This window comes from Lampetra fluviatilis, chromosome 3, assembly GCF_964198595.1.
Source record: "Lampetra fluviatilis chromosome 3, kcLamFluv1.1, whole genome shotgun sequence".
NCBI lineage: Eukaryota > Metazoa > Chordata > Hyperoartia > Petromyzontiformes > Petromyzontidae > Lampetra > Lampetra fluviatilis.
In genome coordinates, this window is record NC_136277.1 from 3,620,525 (window position 1) to 3,641,904 (window position 21,380).

A 21,380-nucleotide genomic window follows, 5' to 3' on the forward strand; every position below is an offset into this window, starting at 1 on the left:
CCTTCGTCCAGGGCTATGTCCTGGACAAGGGGGCTCCCGAACGCCTGCTGACCGACCAAGGTAAAAAATTTTCGAGTAAATTGTTGCAAGAGGTGTGCGATCTGTTGGGTACCAAGAAGGTGCGTACCTCCCCGTACCACCCGCAGACTGACGGGATGGTGGAGAGACTCCACAAAACCTTGACTTCCATGCTGTGCCAGCAGGTGTGCGAGGCACATGTAGATTGGGACCTGCAGGTCCCGGGAGTCCTTGCCGCGTATAGAATGGCCCCCCATGCAGCTACGGGGTTTTCCCCATTCTATTTGATGTACGGTCGGGAAGCTGACCCGCCAATAGAAACGCAACTTGGCCTGTCCGCTCCACGAACTAATTCTAATTTGGCAGAACATATTAAGTTTAATATTCACAAGCTGACAGAGGCGAGGGAGGCCGCGCGGCTTAATTCGCGGGCTCGCCAAATTGCTAATGAACGGTTGCGGGCACGGAAGGTGTCCATGCACGAATGGAAACCAGGTGACAGGGCCTGGCTGCATTGCCCTCAGGCACCCTTGGCTACGTCGCCTAAATTGTTGAGACCGTGGAGGGGACCCGTGGAGGTCGTGCGCGTTGCACGGCCCCAGTGCGTTCAGATAAAGTGGGGAAAGCGCCGGTGGTACGTTCACCCCTCCCGACTGAAACCGTTCTCGCCTCCATATGGCCTCCCCTTGTGTCGTGATGGCCGGGCGTGTGACGTGACCGGCGACCCAGAGGGGGAAATGTCTCTGCCTGATCCACACGTATTTTCGCCTGATCTGCTCCCAGGTGTCTCGGAACTGACAGCTGCCGATCACCGGCGGCCGGATCTCCGCGGCGGGGCCGGCCCTTTCAGGCCCGTTCCGCGCCGTCTGGAGCAGCCGGAACCGCCGGACGGTCGTCAGTGTCCCGCCCCATACGATGGACCAGCCAGACGGACTCGCGCCAGGTCGTGCTACTTTGCATGACCTGCCTCGTGAGGAGTCGGGGCAGTTGGAGCGCCTCGTCACTGCGTGTAGTCGCAGGGACGTGGGGCGCGTTCGTTTCGAATTTGCTCGTATCGTGTTATTGTTGACTTTTCGGGTTCATTGTCAATCTGTACATAGTTATTCTTGTTGTTGTTGTTGTTGTGTTATGTTACGGGGCACACTCGGGGGGTTACGGGGTTTTTTTTTGTTGGTTGTCGTTTTATCGTCGCGGTTGGTTGTTGTTAGCAGCCGGGCCGGCTGCGAGCTATGTGGGAGGGGGTGATGTAGTGGTGATACGCGCTGGGTGTATATGTCGTGTGCCAGCGCGTATGTACGGGTGTGTGTGTGGTGACGCGCGCTGACGGGGAGGAGCAGGCGTCAGTGCGCGGGTGGGGGTAGTGCTGCTGATTGGCTGTGTGCCGGTGACGCGCCCAGAGGGAGTGATCGGGTAGCAGCGCGGTGTGATTGGTCGGGGAGTGGAAACACGCGCTGAGCGGAACCGGATCGTAGGGATAGCGCGTGGGGATTGGGTAACTGAGGAGCGGTGCCGACGTTGAGGTCCGCATCCGCTCCGTCTCCCGGGAAGAAGGGTGATGCACAGAGGAGCAGGGGAGAAGTGGAACCATCTAAGAAAGGAAGACGAAGGTGCAGAGATAGAGCCCGGAGAGGAGAGTAATGGAGAGTAATGGAGAGTAGAGGAGAGTAAGGTATAAGTGTGTAGCCAGCGAGAGAGAACGGTCTACACGAGCTGAGTAATGTATAGTGTGTAGCCAGCGAGAGAGAACGGTCTACACGAGCTGAGTAATGTATAGTGTGTAGCCAGCGAGAGAGAACGGTCTACACGAGCTGAGTAATGTATAGTGTGTAGCCAGCGAGAGAGAACGGTCTACACGAGCCGAATATGCATACGGTGTAGCCAGAGAGAGAGGAAGGTCTACACGAGCCGAGTATGCATACGGTGTAGCCAGCGAGAGAGAACGGTCTACACGAGCCGAGTATGCATACGGTGTAGCCAGAGAGAGAGGAAGGTCTACACGAGCCGAGTATGCATACGGTGTAGCCAGAGAGAGAGATGCAAAGTCTACACGAGGCGAGTGGAGAGTGTAGCAGAGGCGCAGAGTCTACACGAGGCGAGAGAGGAGTGTAGCCGAGGCGCGGAGTCTACACGAGGCACAGAGAGCCGGCAGCACAGAATCCAGAGTCAAGAGAAGCGCATCGGGAAGAAGAGAGGCCACGCGTTGTATTGTTACAAGTCAAGATTTAATAAAAGAAGTGTGTTCCCGTCAAGGAGTTTCCTGCCGTCATTTTCCAATACTTCAATTGCATTGCACACAACAGGGATTTGCTTCCTAAGCGACGTGTATGTTGATTTTATCTCTGACTGCACTGCCATAGAGCTTTGCATGATGGGATTGTATTTAAAAAGTCATGTGAGTCTTATATATAAAAGTCTCCGCGCGCTCGCGCTTGCGGTGGATTTGGCTCTCAGATGGTGGCCTTCACGTAGAAAAAAATTTGCCGGGCGGCACGCCCTAAGCCCCGCGGTGGGAATATGCTATTCCGTTTTACCATCCGTAAACTTTAAAGTCGTTTAATTAACACATTTGTGCCGTTTCTATTAATTATTTACTTATTCCGCGCCATCGACCGTACCAACTGACGCCAATTGCGTGGGGGGGGGGGCGGACCCTGCCAAGTGCTGCGCGTTCAGTAGAGCTCACGGGGGACATTTTCTTTCGCGCGTTTTACAGGCAAGACATACATAACGCTGCGGATATTCCTTCAGAGTGTCATGTCCTCTTCGCTCCCCCCCAACATGATGCGTCCAGTTTATACTACAGACTCCGTAGCGAATAATATTTTACTGCTTACATAGCATTCTTCTTGCACGGCCGGGAGATGCTGGGGGGGGGGATGTGGGGGTAGTGGCCCAGCCTCTAGCCTGGCAAAGTGCCAACTCCGCCGCCTCGCCAATGTAGGCCAGGACGGGGGCTACGCATAACACAAGGCCTCAACACGCCTATGGTAAGTACAAATCAAGTCCAATGTTTCCTATTATTAAACACATTAGTTGACAAACATTACTAGAATGATGTTTGTGTGCAGATAAGAACTCACTTTGATTGCTTACTATTATCAAACAAATACGTTGCGAGATATTACAATAATAATTTTTGTGTGCACAAAACTCTTTATTTTTAGGTTGCAAAATGTTCCCGTTTTTGCTGCGCTTTTATGACGCTGCGACGGCCAGCCAGTCTGTCATCTGGCCATGTACGTCCATGTGTATGTGTTAGTCCACATGTGTATGTAAGTCTATACATGTGTGTGTCACTCGATGTGTGTGTAAGTCAATGTGTTTGTGTGAGTCCGTATATGTGTGTTCATCCATGTCTGTGTATCTCAAGTAGATGTCTGTGTGTCACATGTGTATGTGTGTAGGGCTGTGTGTGTGTCAGTCTATCTATGTGTGTCTAAGTCCATGTGTGTGTGTCTTAGTCCATATGTGTGTGAGTAAGTACATATGTGTGTGAGTCCACGGATGTCTGTGTGTGAGTCGCTGTATGTGTGTACGTCGATATATGTGTGTGTAACTCCATGTGTGCGTATCTCAAGTACATGTCTATGTGTGTGTGAGTCCATATTTGTGTGTGTCTGTAAGTCGATGTGTTTGTGTGTGTCAGTCCATGTGCGTGTGTGTTAGTCGCTGTGTGTGCATGCCTCCATGTTAGTCAGTGTAACTCCATTTCTTTGCGTGTCTGTACGTCCATGTGTGCAATATTAGTCCATGCGTGTGCTTTATTGACCTGCTCAAGGCCTATGATACCATCAGTAGGCCTGGCCTCTGGGTTGCTCTTCGTGCTTTCCGAGTCCCGAACCCACTCATCACCATCCTTAAGGACCTTCATGATGGTGAGCGGCCCCGCGTCTTAACTACGTGGCCGTGAGTCAGAGCCATTCCCTTTACACCTTGGGGTGCAACAGGGATGTCCTCTGGCTCCCACATTGGACCACGTAGTTCGTCGAGCCTTCAATGCCTGTACTGGAAGAATTCCCATCTGCTACAGATACAATGGGAGGCTGATCGATGCCTGGGTGCGGTCAAGGGATGGCTCCTTATTGCTCAACCACGTTATGTATGCCGATGATCTGCTAATGGCTGCTCACTCGGAGGAGGAGTTCCGGGTGCTGCTGCTGAACCTGGAGCTTGCCACCAACAAGTGGGGCTTTACCATCAGCCCAACCAAAGCTAAGCACCTGCCTGGCTATTTTGTACCATCGGACACTCCACCCCCACAACTCCCAATTGGTGATGGGCCAGTTGTGGAGACAGTGGAGAGTTTCCCTGGGCAGTGTGCTAATGACCGGCTCCGGTTTAACAGCAGAGGTCTTACTCCGAATCAGTCGAGCTGCAGTATCTTTTCATTGGCTGCGTAACGCTGTGTGGAAGCTACCGGGTCTATCACTCCGTACGAAGCTTCAGAAGTTCTCGGCCACGGTCATTCCTTCCCTTCTCTACGCTTGCGAAACTTGGACCCCCCTAATGGAACATCTTCGCCGGTTAGAAACATTTAGGCTGGCCTGCCTACGATCCATCCTGGCTTTAACCAGGCTGCATTGTGTAAGGAACTCACAAATCCTTGAAAGATGTGGACAAAGTCCCATCGGTGACCTCCGGCAGGCAAGGCTGCGTTGCCTGAGTCATGTAGCCCGCATGGCCAGCCACCGCATGCCTAAACAGCTTTTGTTCCGCCGGATCGAGGGGGCTAAACGGGTGCGGCACGGGCTGGAGAAGACATAGAGTTATGTGCTACAGGAAGACTTGGAGCTGAGTCCACTTGCGGATGACTGGTACCAGCCGTGTCAAGATCGGCCACTGTGGAGGAGGCTCCTGAAAGACGCTACTGGCCAATTTGAGGCAGTCACCCTCCAACAACAACGGAGGGCAGAGGAGCGATGCTCACAACAACGAGCGGAGCGCCGGGTGGCTAAAGCACAGAAAGTTGCCACAGTAGGGGCCACAGGTGCTGCATCAGCCAGTCGTCTCAGTCATTCGACCTGTGCCATCTGGGTTTGCCCCGTGACCTCTTGCCAGCGGGCGTTCGACACTTCACGTGGCCTCAAGGTGCACATAGCCTGGCACAAGCGTTGTTGTGACGTCACCGCCACTTAGTGGCGAATGGCGGTTGTTGTTGTTCAGTCTATGTATGTGCGAGTCCATTTGTGCGTGTAACTCTATTTTTGTGTATCAATGGATTTGCGTGTGTACCTACATGTGTCTGCCTTTTTCGGCCGGGCAACGCCGGGTACTTACCGCTAGTATTCAATATTCGTGGAAAACAATGTAATCACATTTTATGTCATTTCAAACGAATGTCTATGATCTAATGTTTTTTGTGTAATTTTGTTGACATTTAAATTTATGTTTGACTTTTCTGAAGGGGTTTTGTTGCGATATTCGTATCCAAATTCAAACCGTCAATCTATTGGGCACAGAAATCTTATCCGAGCTCTCATACGGTGGCTTTGTTATTAATTTGCCAGCCTTCATAGGTGCTCGCTAACAGTACTTGCCACAATTCTCTATTTAGGCTATACAGAAGATATTTATCTTCTTCTTTGTCCTGCAGGTGTGTGCAATTCGGATTAAATTTGTGTTTGTTTCGTAAAAAAATTGCTTAGTGATTGATGGAAATTATGGATTGAGGCAGATTATGAATTCATAATGAAGATGACAACGGCGATAATGATTATAATACCATATTTCTGATGCTGTGCAATATGCTGTTGCATGCTAGTGAGTGCTTGTGCTTTGCATGTGTGAGAGGAGAGAACACGGTTCAAAGAATAACCAATCAATACATGTGTCCTTACACGGAAAGTCCCATATAGTCAGTTACCCAGCTAGTTTGCAAGGAAGATGTGTTGTGCATTTGCACAGAACAAAAAAACAACCACCATTAAATAACTATTTTCGATTTAAAGCTTTCGTGACTGCAGGGATGCATCTTCTTGGTTCTTTCGGTAAAGTCACGTAGAAGGGAAATAATACAATAATAAAACATAATAAAATAAAAATTCTCACGACGTTTCGGCCACAACACAAGCAGCCGTCCTCAGGTGAAGAAACAGAGCTGTCGGAAAGACAGCGTCCCAATCATTGGGACGCTGTCTCCGTGACTTTACCAAAAGAACCAAGAAGATAAACTATTTTATTTGTATTTATCAGTGGCTGTTAATCTCCCATAAGCTGTTCAGTCGTATGCTGCATTGCTCATTATCTCCGGGAATTTTAAGGATAAGAGGAGTTACCCAGAGGTGTCTGCCAATTATTCCTGTCACGTGTATCTATCCGGGCGTGTCTGTGGATAAGCAGAGTTTGTTTTGTGAATAGATACACAATCAAATCCCCCAATAATGCCCTCAAAATCAATATGGATAATAGGAATTCCACTGTAGTTCGGGTTCAGCTCATGTCCCAATGTGCTTGCCTTATCTGCTTGTTAGAGGGTTCTCGTATTCCAGTGTCTGTTCCTTATGAAGGGATTCTCTCTTTTCTTAAAAAAAAAAACCTCAACACGTTTAAATCGGCAACATGAATATATATGTGCACGTGCTTAAATGTAGCACTTAATTTAATTGAAGCTGAGTGTACATTAGTTATCATATATATTCATTGCATTGAAACGTGGGCTATAGTTTGTCATCACTGTTACCATGTTCCGTTTTTTTTGTTCATTAACATTTGTTGCGTACGCTTGTACATTTGGAGTTTGCATGTTCTCACGGTGGTCGTGTGGATTTTTCCCCGGGTGCTCCGGTCTTCCCTCCACATTTAGAAACACGCGTTTAGAGTGTTTGGCTGCTATACACATCCGCATGATAAGCCACTTCCTTCAGCCGTCAATTGTGGCCAGGAAACGTCTGAAAAAGAGCTATATTGCTCAGTGGTGCCTTACCTGGTAAAATAAAACTAGTTAATAGTATTCTGTCTCCTTGTACCTGTTTTTCCTGTACTGTATATTCATACGTCTTCTTTCCATTGGCACGTGTTGTCTTCGTAATTAAACATTATTTCGTGACGCTGAGTTGGCAGTGGTGCACAAGAACAAATAGCAAAAAAATAACACATTCGTCAACAGCACAACCTTAAAAGGAACGTACGTAAATAGGTGACGTTTTGGGTGATCGCCCTTCTTTATAGCACATAATGTGCTATAAAGAATAGCCATCGCCCAGATCATGTGTTATGACAAAGGCTCATTGCTCAAAACATTGCCTATCATATAAGGCAATGTTATTGACGAATGTGTTACATTTATTATTGTCTCATTGGGAATGTTTTACTCATACACAGATTATGGGTGAATTTAAATGCAGTGTAACCCACTTTTGTTAATAGCAGTATGAGTAAACAAATGACACCGATGTGTATATTGTTAAATAGCTAAAATTAGTCGAGGGGTGCAAAGGATGCCTGCAAATATACATCAGCACCCTGGAGTCAGCTCATTAGCTTTACATGTTAAAGCTTGTTCCAGTGTACACCACACAGTCACAAACATGCATCATACAGCTTGAAGTCATATGGAAATTACACACAAAAGAATACAGCCACTCCAGTGACAATTACAGTGATAATTGTCGACATGTGCAGACTCATTGTGCCAAGAGCATTTACACCTCCCTAGCCGACTGCCACCTCTCACGATCCTGGAATGCCACAATCCATCCAGCACCTGCAGTTGAACTGATGTCATCGCTCCATCTCCGTGGTTGACGTGCTCGCAGACGTATTCTATTCCTTGGCTGCTACTACATTATTATTCTTGGTCATCATTAATCTGCCCTTTTAGTGACATGTCCTGCTCGAACCCACATATTTTTCTTAATCGATCAGATGATGTCATTAACCTACGTTTGTTCTCTAATCCATGTACTCGTCGCTTTTCTCTCAGTATAATTACAAGCATGAATATACCTACTCAGGTTTTATCCATACTTATCAGTTTTTGTTTTATATTTTAGTATTATAGACCATTTTTTGTGAACAATGTGTCATTGCAGGTAGTACGCAGTGAATTAAAACTTTGTTCCACCATTGGAACCTCATTTGCCAGTAGCAAAATATGATAATTGTTTTTTACCCTTTTATCTGGCAACAAAACTGACACCTTTTTTAATGATCATATTTTGATAATTAAATTATCATATTTTGCTACTGGCAAATGAGGTTCCAATGGTGTAAATGCTTACCCCGAGCTCTCATACTCTGATGGTGCATTGTCCTTGAGTTGTGCGCCTTTTGGTGTCATCTGGTCCAACACCATGTGAGACTAGGCTCTACAGAAAGCTGTCTCGGGTGTGGACCAATCAATTTCAAGGACAGTGCATACATTATCAGAGTTATGTTTTTTGTGTGCATTCCGACTGCAGGTATTGTGGTCAATGCAAACATGACTCCTTGTAAAAAAAGGTGTCAGTTTTGTTTCCAGATAAAAGGGTAAAAAAACAATTATCATATTATAAAACTTTGTTCTTTAGGAACATTGGTATGGTTAATTTTGATTATCAAGTTCAGTTTTCCAAAAACACTCAAACCCGCTCTTGTCCACCTCTTTGTTTCATATTTCTTGATTTTGGTCGCCTCCATTTAGGTAAAAACATAATGTGCTGTTTTCCAGTTGTCCCTCCGTTCACAAATTTATTGTACATTACCTTTTTTTACTCATATTCTTGGGTCTTTCGGTAAAGTCACGTAGATAGGTTCAAATAAAATAACAAAAACTACGACGTTTCGATCACAACACAAGCAGTCGTCTTCAGGAAAAGGAGGGTTAGCTTCCAAGGGAACATCACAGCCAGTTATGACTTAAACTGGTTGATAACGTCCTTCCAATGATTGCTCAGTTTGTACCCATCTTCTCGGTGGAAATTGTGTCTGTGTCTATATATATGGATGGCTTCATGAACGAATCTTTGTTGGAACTCCCAGCTTTGCAGACTTCTCTATTCGGGTTTTTAACATGTCCTGTAGCACATTCCCATTTTCAATGCACTGCCCTGTTAGTCTGCGAGCTCTTTCATTGCGTAAAGTCCTGGCATCCATTAATCAATTTGTTCCTCTAGGTCTTTGCTTCTGTTGCATAGAGTTAGCCTAAAATCAGATACTTGCTGATCTAGATGCTTGATGTTAACTATCTCAGTTGTCCCTGCAATTACTTTTGGCCTCTATTGGTTATCCTGAAGTGCAACTGGCAACGCACCAGTTTGTGATCAATTTCTGTATTTTATTTGCCGAGGACAGAGACATCTACGATGATCTGGAGTTTGTCTGCTCGACTCAAGTCAATCTCGTTCCAAAAGTCACCCTATCGGTTCCTCCACGTTTTCCTCCACACCTTTAAAATATACGTTCTTAGTTATTGCGATCTGCATGCAATTCTTCCATTAATTTTATGATTCTGTCTATTTCATGCATTGTGGGATTATCTTGAGGGCTACCATTTTTGACTTATCAATAATGTCCTTAATGGTTGGCTTCATGCTCATGTTGTATCATTGCAAATTCTATAACCTGTTTGTTATGCTTGGTTCTTTCGATAAAGTCACGTAGAAAAAATAATAAAACAATAAGATAATGTTCTTGCTGTGGTTTTCACACCTGATGATGATTGCTTGTATTGCAATCGAAACGTCGTGATAATTTTATTGTTTTATTTTTATTATTTTATTGCTTTTTTCTCTTCTACGTGACTTTACTGAAAGAACCAAGAATATGAATCCCTGCAGTCATGAAAGCTTTAGATCGAAATTTTACTTGTTTGTTATGTTCTCTGCTGTTCTATTCCAATGTTCTGTGAATTCTGAATGTGTTTTGGCATTTTCATCATATTTCCAAAATCTCATTTTCTTTTATCATAAAGCATTTTGCTCGTTTTCTGTTGCCCTCCGGCTTTTGGGGTCCCATAACCTGCCAGCGAGGCTTGAACAGTTCACATGGTGTAAAATAGCACTTAACCTGACAGAAGAACGGTGGTGATGTCACCACAACATTTTCCTGTATTTGTGTGTCTTGGTCTAAAAAGCTCCAACATCAGCACCCAAGGACCTAACGGTGGTGACCCGTGAAGGAAAGCCACGCACTGTCCTGGTCAATTGGCAACCCCCAGCAGAGTCCAATGGAAAGATTACCGGTAAGTAGAGATCCAACATCTAAACACCTATTTTATAACTATGCAAAATACATTTCAAGCAGCATCGAACCCAATGTTTGTATTTACAAAGATGTAGGTCCATATAAGTAACTGCATTTGACTTGCATTCTGTCAATCACAACCTTGACTTGAGTAATTGCTGTCACGCAGGGTCCAGTGAGCACCCATTCTGTGTGAAATAGAGACCTATGGTATATGAAATGCAATTGACATTTGACCTATGACCCTTAACCTTGATTTAAAAAATAATCATATGCTTAGACCTGGAACAATAAGTTGATTAAGTCAATGGACAAACATTTGCAGCAACCTGCTGCGACCGACGGTTACGTCCCACCTCCACCTCTGATCTCGAATCCTGATGGCCTGTGCTCCCGCTCGCACATCAGTGAGGAAAAAAAAATCAACTAGCACTCGACGACGCGTCAAACAAATCGTCCACACGCGTACTCGGCATGCATCAGCCCCCGTCTGTTTGCATAGTCCTTCTCCCCTGGACGCATCCGTTATGAGCTCTGGCGGACAGGCTCTGTCTCCCATATCAATATGGTGCAGCAATCGAGAAGTACGACCGATGTTGCACTTGCTCTCACTGAAAACACCTGAATTTGCAGCAACAACGACTAAATTCGCCCCGTTGTGCCTTAGGCAAACCAGGATTCTCGTTACAAGGGCTTCTGCCCACGTTTCATCTGACCCAGCTCTCTCCCCCATCGCTTCCGCGATGTCTGTCGCCACCACCTCGCAACACGCGGGCTCTCTCCTCCATCGCTTCTGTGATATCTATCGCCACTGCCTCGGCTCAATCTGTACATACTTGCACAGTGATGATGAAGATAACGATGATGTTCATGATGATAATGTTGTTGCTTATGCTTGCGTGGTGTTGATGATAACGATTATAAGTTGTGGTGTTTTTGGCGCTGCTAATGTTGTTGCTTCTACTATTGTTTATTCAGGAAAGCCTTTAAAAACTCCAATTAATTAACATTTTGTATGTGTAACGAAACAATACAACCCTGAGATACCTCACACATACAGGGCAAAAACACTCAAAGGTCCTTGAAGAAATGTTCATGTACCCGATTGTTGTATTGGCACCTCCTCACGATTTTACAGCCGCGCATGATAGGAAGTTTCACAAATCTGTGTCATCCACTAACCTATTGCTTCCAAAGTGCGGGGGTTTTTAGACTTGAAATGCTGTGCTGTTTAATCTTGCTGAGCATTTTTATTTCCTGTTCAATGTATTTTTTATATGTTTCTGATTATAATGATTTAAATCGAAATATATCATGTTAATACATATCCAAAGGTTAATTTGGCTCCATGTAATGTCAGGTTTTTGACTGCTGGCTTTTGTACTCTCATGTTAGCGCTGTTCATTATTGCAATATGATTGCTCTCCGTTTTATTTCTGGCTCCTGAAACGTTCCTGTTTCATTGCTAACATGAATGCTGGTCACATATCCATATATTCTTGTAATATGGCTTCTGCCTCTTGTACAGAAGTGCACCTACTGTGTGAAATTATCTGATTCTCATTATATTTCTGTTCACTCTACTCACCTGCTGAGTTTTTCAATTTTCTCCTGCATTGTACGGTATGCCCTCTGGCTCTTTTAATCTCCTGACTTTTGTGTCATATCTGTGTTTAAATGGTTGGTCTAGTTGTGTATTCCCGCCTGATTTTCCCCCTTTAAGTTTATTTGGGCTTCCTAACCACGCGTGATACACGGCTGTCAAGAATAACATTCCTTGAAACGTTTCTGCAGGATGTTATTATATAATTGATGCATATTCATCCCAAAATCATAATTGTGTCTCCTTGCTCAAATGCGTATGGGGTGGTGCTCATCTCAATTCTCAGCCATGACTCAGTGGTGGGAATTCGACATTTATATGATGGCTGACAATCTTTCAACAGGGCAATCATTCCATAATTTCTGCACAGTGGTAATCATTTTATCGATCCCAGGGATACTGGGGGCCTAAATTAACCAACCACTTTGCTCTCGAACTACAGAGCCATATATTAATATGGTACCTATTCATTTTCATAACACCTGCTCGCTCTTGATAAAGAATTTCACATCAGTTCATCCATCTCTTATATTCTTACTAAGTATTGTGACATTTATGCTGGTTTTGGAATTGGGTCTCTTGCATGCGCACCACAGGATACATGATCTACTATTCAGCGGACGTGAACATGCAGCTGCATGACTGGGTGGTGGAGCCTGTGGTGGGGGACCGCCTATCACACCAGGTGCAGGAGCTTACCCTGGACACCATCTACTACTTCCGCATGCAGTCGCGGAATGCCAAAGGAATGGGGCCTGTGTCAGACCCTGTTCGCTTCCACACACCAAAAGGTGCCACCACACATCATTCTCCACACATTCAGTGACTATCTACATGAACAACAGCTGTGTTCTTAACACCATTAATGATGCTTAACCAGCAACAATGCACAAACTAAATGCATGTTTATATGTAATTTATATAAATCTGTGTGCTAAAAATCGGTGCTACTTTGGTAGGCTTGTGGACATTGCAAAATATACACACAAATATTCAGAACTTTATCAATTATTTTAACGCATTTAGAAACTGCAGAGAAAAAAACTGTTTGAAGTGCTCCATGGGGAGCCTTCTGAGCCCCGCTCTTCTCACCAGCAAGTGCCAAGAAACGGATTTGTGCAGTAACACTGGAAAGACAAAGGTGTCACCGGTTTTGTTAATTGAGGCCCGGCTGTAGTTCATATTTGACGCATACGCACTACACAAGGCAATCACAGTAGCAAGGCCCACGATGTCAGCAGATTGAGGAAAACAGTGGGCCAGTGCAATACAAATAGCAAAGTCTAAGAGTTAGCCTACAGAGGGTTTTTCAGCCAGGATTTATACTTGTGCTAGGATAAATATTTTTACAGACAGCATATTTTAACAGTTTTAGTGTTAGATGAGGACTATGTAGAGGCATCTGGCATTGAGAGATCCCAGGACGAGGAGTACGTTCAGTGGATGCTCCTCTCCAATTAATTAGGTCAGCTACCTCAGAGTGAAGTGAAAGTGCTGATTCTGCACTTGGAAGGAGCCAAGAGCAAGTGGAGTAGAGCTGAAACCTCCAAAAATGTGGATGACAACCAACCCAGTGAGGGGAAGGGCAAAGAAGCTGCAAGAATTCCTGCAGAGGCTGGAGCAGCAGAAAAAAGACAAAAACCAGAGTATCCGAGTCTTCGGATGAGTATTCTGATGTCTTGTAGATATTGTGTTGAAAAAAGAATAAAAATATAAAATTATAAATACAATGTTAAAATGTTAATTAACGTGGGATATTAATTGTACTAATTAAATATAATAAACATGTATGTGTTAATGATTATTATGGATAACATTTTACGATTAATTCGTATGCATATGATCATGAAGATAATTATGCATATGATCAGGAAGCTAATATTGAATATGATTTTATGAATCCACCTTGATAACTAATGAATTTAATGAAACAATAAATGTATAGATTATCGCATGAATCAAGTTATTATTTTCATCATTGCATTTCACATTGTCTCGGGGTATGTATTATCAATCGTGATAATATCAATGATTTTCCCTTGAACATTTACTGATTCTCGCTTTAGCATTTATGCGTAATTATGTCAGGTCTCAGAATTCAGATCTCATCACAGGATACAATTCTCGCAATTGAGAGTTAGGAAAGGAACACACAGACCCTTTTTGATTTAAGCAACTTTAATATCAACTTACATTGACATACAAACATACTGATCAGAGTAGAACTACAGTACCCATGCAAATATACGTACTCATCACTTTGGAAAACATCAATGATCAAATCTCATGATTATGTGATTTAAAGAAAACAATAGACAAACGTAACGCGGTAATACAATCATTTGTTTGTTATGATCTGTGCTATATGTTAGGTGAGATTATTCTTGGCCTGCAACGTGTACAAAGTGCAGTTACACATTCCTGCGGAGGGAGCTGGTAGGAACGTTGGGTTGCTCGGTCAATGGCCAGGGTCAACGGCGACGTGGTGTATTCCGCAAATATGGCCGACTGTGAGGGCAGGCACAAGCCGGCGTGAGTAGGTTAAACGTTGAGTTTTATAAGGGTACCACGGGGTGACCAGCCCCTCCCCACCCAGCCCCACCCCTCCCACCCCCCACCCAGCCCCATCCTCCCCACCCAGCCCCTCCCCACCCTCCCCACCCAGCCCCTCCCCACCCTCTCCACCCAGCCCACCCCTCCCATTTTTGGATGCACGACGGACGGACACAATAATCCCCTGTGGGCTGGTGTAACCAGGAGGTTCCTACTAGTAATAGTGAGTGAGTGTAAAGTTAATGTGCCATCTTCTCTTTTCCCCGAAAAGTACCTCTAGTCCCACAAGGGAGTGTTGAATGGTAGGCTTGGTCCACTGCTGGAGTGTGCTTCTAGCCACGCTGCTCACTGCACGTCCGCAGCGTTGTCGGGACATTATGCTTGATCTACTGCTGGAGTGTGCTGCTATCCTTGAATCAGCATGTTTTGCTGTTGGTCATCAGCTCTGCCACGCATTTGCAGGTTGTCTGCACACCAGGCTCGATCTAGCAACTTGAGCACACTGAGGCCATGCTCGAAGTCCTTGGCTCTGCAAGAGACTCAAAAACGTAATGAAAAATATATAAGAAAACTTTGCTACTGTCAGGGACACTTGGAGGAGTCTGACTAAGAAAGAACTCAACTCTTAGCGACTCAGAGCCTTTGCCTGTGCAAAACTCAAACTCTTCGGCAATTCATGAGGGCTATCCCTGGATGTGTCCTCTGCATAGACTGACGAATATGATTTTTGTCTATTATATAGGAATTTCTACCTTATTTCATTCATTCCCTTGGCCATGTCAGAGCCCAAAGCTCTTCCCACTCACGCCCTTCGAGCATTCATCAGGACAGCCTTAGTTCAACTTTTGTCCTGGCTCTCTAGGCCTCCTGTGGTGTGGGAATGCCTCCATTCATCTGTGAGTGTCCATGTCTTTGTTTGTCCCCTCTCCTATTGAGCCTACTTAGCTGGGTTCGATTCCCACTTCACAATCAACACAGTGGCAATTATCTGAAATGGTCCTGGTTACCCCTCTAGGTTGACTCAGCCTTAAATTTAATACCTGGTGTGGCATGTAAAGATCGACACTGGAAAGACAAAGGTGGTTGGGCGTGGCTCTGGTTATACACCCTTGAATATATCTTATTTTTGGTCATGTAGAATTGACAATTAGTATACTGTATATGTTGTCCTGAATGATCCTTAGGTTCGGTACTTTAACACCGAACTTCCATAATTCCATAGTTTTCAGGCTTCAAATGCTTAACCCAGACCTTATGCTAATAATTTAGGGATAACAGTGATTGTAAATTAGAATTTACAAAATAGTCGTATTTAAAACATTTGGACCTTGAGCTGCATCGTCATATAACAGTACATACTATCATCAAAGTTAACGTTTAATACCGTAATGTTTAAGAATATTCATATGTGGTGGTTATCATTCTGAACATAAATAAAAAACGGCTGCATGTGGCTTTCCTGCCATGGGCACAGTTAAAAGCTAGTCATCTGGTCCAACCCATATGAGACTAGGCTCTAAGGAAAGCTGTCTCGGGTGTGGACCAATCAACTTCAAGGACAGTGCACATTATCAGAGTTATGTTCTTTTGTTTGTATTATGACTGCAGGTATTGCGGTCTATGCAAACATGACTCCTTGTAAAAAGGTGTCAGTTTTGTTACCAGATAGAAGGGTAAAGAACCAATTATCATATTTTTACTGGCAAATGAGGTTCCCATAGAGTAGCAAATGCTTTTGACAAGTCGAGGAAAAGTGTACAGCAGTCATCGTGGCCTTTATCCAGTTTACTGAAGAGAAAATATAATACATCCATCATTGCTTTGCTGGTGCAGTAAGACTCTTGAAAACCAAACCGTTTACTGTCAAAGAGATTGTGACTTTTTAGGTAGCAGTTTATTCGTGATTTAAGTACTTTTTCGAACATTTTATTAATTGGTGCAAGAATGTAGATTATTCATTAATTATTACGGTCTTATTTGGAGCCATTTTTATATTCTGAACTAATAAGATTGGATTTCCACTCTAGCGGAAATGTCCCTTCAGTGAGCGAAAGATACTCATACTCTTTGGTTCTTTCGGTAAAGTCACGTAGATGAAAAATAATAATAATTTAATCACGACGTTTCGGAGGCAACACCAGCTTCCGTCATCAGGTGGAACAGCCACAGCAAAATTACTGTAGTGAGTAGAGAGAGCTATTTGTGACAAGCGATTATATAGGGTAAGAGGGGGGGAGGAGCCAGGTAGGAGGGATGCAGGGGGGGGTTAAGCTGAGATAAGCTGATTAATAACGTTCTTGTAAGAAGCAGGGGGGCCGGTGTGTGGACTTGGGGGCGGGAGTTATTTATTATATTGATCCTTGCAGTCATGAAAACTTCAAATCTAGAATGAGTGAAAGATTTCAAATGTGTGTGAGGAGTTTCGAGATAAGATCTGCCACAGCCACAAGTGGAAACGCAGGTAACTCGTCTTATCCCATGGATGACGATGTCTTAATTGATGCTAGCTTATGCAGTCCAGCAGGATGACGATGGCTTAATTGATCTTAATTGATGCTAGCTTATGCAGTCCAGCCAGTTAAGATACGGGACTAAACGAGAAGTAGCGCCAAAGACTTTCAATAACATTTTTAGGGGTGGTGCACGAGGAGGAAGAAGTGAGTGATGTGAACGGTGGTGTGGTATATTTGGAGAGATTTGACTGGTGTGTTTTCTCAAAGCTATGTCCTGCTGATCGAAAATGATAATTAAATACATTGACAATGGCTTCTTTTGTGAACAGTTCTTTTCCATAAAATCAGAGTTGGAAGAATATTTATCTTTCCTTGGTTTTCAACTGAGTTGAGAACGTTTGCCAGAAAAGTCTTAGGGGTTTTTTTTGTGAATTTATAATGATTTCATGGTATTAAGAACATTTTGCATTTCTTACTTGGCAAGTACATCTATTTCTTATTCTTCTATAGTTAGTACAATCGGGGAGCTTATTTGATGTTTTTGCATTATTCCAGGCTAAAGCTTTAGTTTTCATTAATTCAGAAATTTTCGGATCAAACCAAGATGGACGATCACCCTTTATTCTGACATTTTTGAAGAGGTCATGTTTTTCAATTATATTTAGGAACTGGTTCTTAAAATATGTCCAAGAACTTTCAAAATCTGGTATTTTGTTCACCATATCCTAGTCAGAATGCAGAGAGTCGTGTATAAATGGTTGAAGAGAAAAGTGTACAAGACGGTGGTGAGGCTGGTGTTGTTGTATGGGGCCGAGTGCTGGGGCACAAGATGAATGGGGAGGATCAAGGTATGGCAGTCACAGAGATGAGGATGTTGCGGTGGGTGTTGGGTTTAACAAGAAAGGGCAGGGTGAAAATTCAGAAGTGAAAGGAGGACTCAAGGTGGTAGCAATCACAGAGAAGACGAGAGCGAAAAGGCTGGTGTGGTTCGACCATGTGGAGAGACAACAGGAAAATTATGTGGGTCAGAAGGTGCAAGTGATGCAAGTGAAAGGAAAGAGATCAAGAGTTAGGCAGAAGAAGAGGTGGGGCAATGTGGTGCGATCGGACATGGTGGCCCGGGGAGCGGAAATAGGGATGGCGCAGAACAGGGCAGCATGGAAAAGGTTCATCTTCTTGGTTCTTTCGGTAAAGTCACGTAGAATGGAAATAATAAAATAATAAAAATAAAACAATACAATAATTCTCACGACGTTTCGGCCACAACGCAAGCAGCCGTCCTCAGGTGGAGAACAGGTCTGTCTCAGGCGCCACGTGTCGTCTCAGGCGCCACGTGTCGTCTCAGGCGCGCCTGCTCCGTGTCAACGAGTTACGAGCACCCCCACTCCACACAAACAAAAGTTGTACATAGAAGATTAATTTATAAAGTAAACTATTAATTAAAGTAAGCGTTGATGTGGGAACAGGCACAGCATAATTGACGTACTTCTCGACCGTGAGTTAAACGAAGTTGTTAATAAAACTGTTGTTTTTAAAACACTTTTATTGTCATGGTCCACACATGGGTTCTCATTGTTTAAAGTGTCCATAACTTCTGATAACTGTGTGATCACACAACAATCACCCAATCATACCCTTGTTTCTCAATGCCATTTAATCTGTGTATTAGCTTTAACTTTAGATCAGTTAACTGGGATATATTTTATGGTTTATTTGTAAATACTTGCATGCCTCCTCGTGATACGATGCATCTAGTCATCTTTACAGCCATTATTATTGGTATACATTTACACTATGAGATCTCTTTTACCAGTGGCAAAATATAAAGGTGTCAGTTTTGTACCAGTTAAAAGGGTAAAAACCTACCATTATTATTGGTATGTTAGCATTTATACAATCTTTCAGGAATTTAGTGCTATCTAATATTCATTGGATAATCTTCAGGGGGAAATGGCTCTTCTGGCCACGAGTAGTATTCCCTGCAAAACAACTGCTGTGTATCTATGTATTTACATGTTTCTTCATGTCTCTGTGTCTCCCTGTCTGTGTCTTCATATATTTGTATGTTTATCGGTATATCTGTGGGAGAAACGGTAGTGTAGCGGTTAGCGCGCTGCGCTATGAATCCGGTGACCCGAGTTCGATTCCCGCTTACGGCCAACAACAGTAACGAATATTTGATCCGGTCCTTGGCCTCCCTTAGGTCAACTCGGCCTCAAACGAGTACCTGGTGTTGTGTGTAAACATCGCCAGTGAGGATACAGACGGTCGGGCGTGGTGCTGGCCGCCCACCCCCTCGTGTGCCGTGGCGGCCTTCATAGGTGCTCGCTAACAGCAGCACTTGCCCCTACAGTCTGTTAAGGCTATGCAGGGGATGTTTGTATTTGTATATCTGTGTGTGTCTCAATATGTGCATCTTCGTGGTTCTTTCGGTAAAGTCACGTAGAAGGGAGGTAATCAAATAATAAAAATAAAACATATTATTATTATTTTATTACATCCCTTCTACGTGACTTTATTACTTCCCTTCTACGTGACTTTACCGAAAGAACCAAGAAGATGAATCCCTGCAGTCACGAAAGCTTTAAATCGAAATGTGTGTGTGCCTTTCTCTGTTTCCTTGTTTCTCTCTGTGTGTCTCTATCTGAGGGTATTCATGTCTGTGTTGTAAGTGTGATCAAGAAAGTGCTGTCCATGCACTTTTATAACAACGCGTTTTTTAAATAAAAAGATTTGTGGATAACCTGCAGATAATCGGATGTATTTGCCATGCATCTCCTTATCCATGGATTTTTTTTTGTGGATAACAGGATAACATTCCGCATAGACTTATGGAAATTGTCGCAGATAATAGGAAGAATAGAGCCATGAACAATCGGAGTTTTCATTGACCCCACAGAGATTTGGATAAGAAGAGTTATCATTTAGTTAAGACTAAGGTTTGAAAACTACATTTACCCCAAATCTTAAATGTTAACATACAAGTTTCATAACATGCAGAAAAAGTATAATTGTATTGCTATGTCATGCACAAGAAAAGTGTAATTTATCATATATTTGAAAGTTTATTTAATTCAATGAAGATTCCATTTAATATACTCAAAATTTATTGGAACTTGACCTCCAGAATTGTTCAAATATTCATATTAGCAATTATCCATCGAAAACAAAGTAATCACTTATAGCACCAAAATATATGATGTCCAATAGCCACTGAAACAAAATAATTGTTTATAAAGAGCCCTCTGTTATATTTAGTCAGGGATGATGCTGTGGTGTAATGGTTAGAATTCAGAGGTTGGCAGTTCGATCTCCATGGGATGTAGTTGAAACAATGAACGAGTCTCTTCAATCTCCCTGCCTCTTGTCAACCCAGAAGTGTCAATGAATGCACCACAGTTATTCAGCTCGCATGTAGTAGGATGAAGCTAGGTGCTTTCGCCTAATCCAACACATCTGGGCAGCGTAGGCCAAAATACCGTTTAGAGGGGATCTCTAGAGCTTCCTCTTGTGCTGGCTCTTTTTCTAGTGGTGGCGTACACAAGAAATTGCAAAGAATACTAGTGGCACAACCACCATACATGTTGTCTAGCCGATGCAATCTAGGTTACGGTTTGGACTCAAATTTGTCAGCATAACTGTGCAGTAGTATATACTAGCGGGAGTACCCAGCATTGCCTGGGTCTTAAACATATTTCAAAACTATTCTTAAAAATCTAACAGCAGTGTGTACTGACTGTGGTGGTACCTGCTATGATTACAGCAGTACATACAGTGGTGGTACCTGCTATGATTACAGCAGTGCATACCGACTGTGGTGGTACCTGCAATGATAACAGCAGTGCATACCGACTGTGGTGGTACCTGCTATGATTACAGCAGTGCATACTGACTGGTACCTGCTATCACTACAGTAGTAATATATGCTGACTCTATAGCAGTATTTATCGACTCTATAGCACAACGTACTCACCTGACAGAGTGGCGTGTTGAGGCCTAGTCCCATGCGGTGGTACCTGCTATGATTACAGCAGTGCATACTGATTGCGGTGGTACCTGCTATCACGACAGTAGTACATGCTGACTCTATATCAGTATTTATCAACTGTATAGCACAAAGTATTCACCTGACAGAGTGGCGTGGTGAGGCGTCGTCCCATGCAGAGCCTCAGGCCTCGCCTAGATTGTCCAGCCAGCCGAGGTGGCGGCACCTTGGCAGGCTGGGACTGGGCTGATACACCTGACCCCCCCCCCAGCCACGATGTCCACGGCCACTCTGCAGTAATATCCACAGCCTATAGTGGTAGCATCTAGTGACTGCATATATTAGTACACTGCACGCATCAGGGTGGGGTGGACATCACACAGTGAAGAATTTAAGTCGGCGTTTAGTGTATTTTTATTGCATTTATAACGCAAAATAAAATGTCCCCCTCACTCCCACCGGAGGCGTGCGACTTGCCATGGGCCGTTCCCCCCACCAAAGCCGCGTGAGTTGGTATGTTCGTGCACGCGTCATAAATAAATAAAATGGAAGCGCTCAAAAAATCGCACTAAATCGCTAATTAAACTAATTTAAAGTTGAAGGATGT

General features: G+C 43.9%; 1 protein-coding gene across 4 annotated transcripts in view; it reads left to right on the forward strand.

Moving 5' to 3' along the window:
- LOC144951695 (neogenin-like) overlaps nucleotides 1–21,380 on the forward strand; it is a 225,504-nt gene that overhangs the window by 151,605 nt on the left and 52,519 nt on the right. For all 4 annotated transcript variants that reach the window (XM_078882001.1, XM_078882029.1, XM_078882019.1 and 1 more), the window contains exons 19-20: nucleotides 10,070–10,177; nucleotides 12,379–12,573. In XM_078882001.1, coding sequence (XP_078738127.1) covers nucleotides 10,070–10,177; nucleotides 12,379–12,573 — 303 coding nt within the window. The remainder of the gene's footprint in view (nucleotides 1–10,069; nucleotides 10,178–12,378; nucleotides 12,574–21,380) is intronic.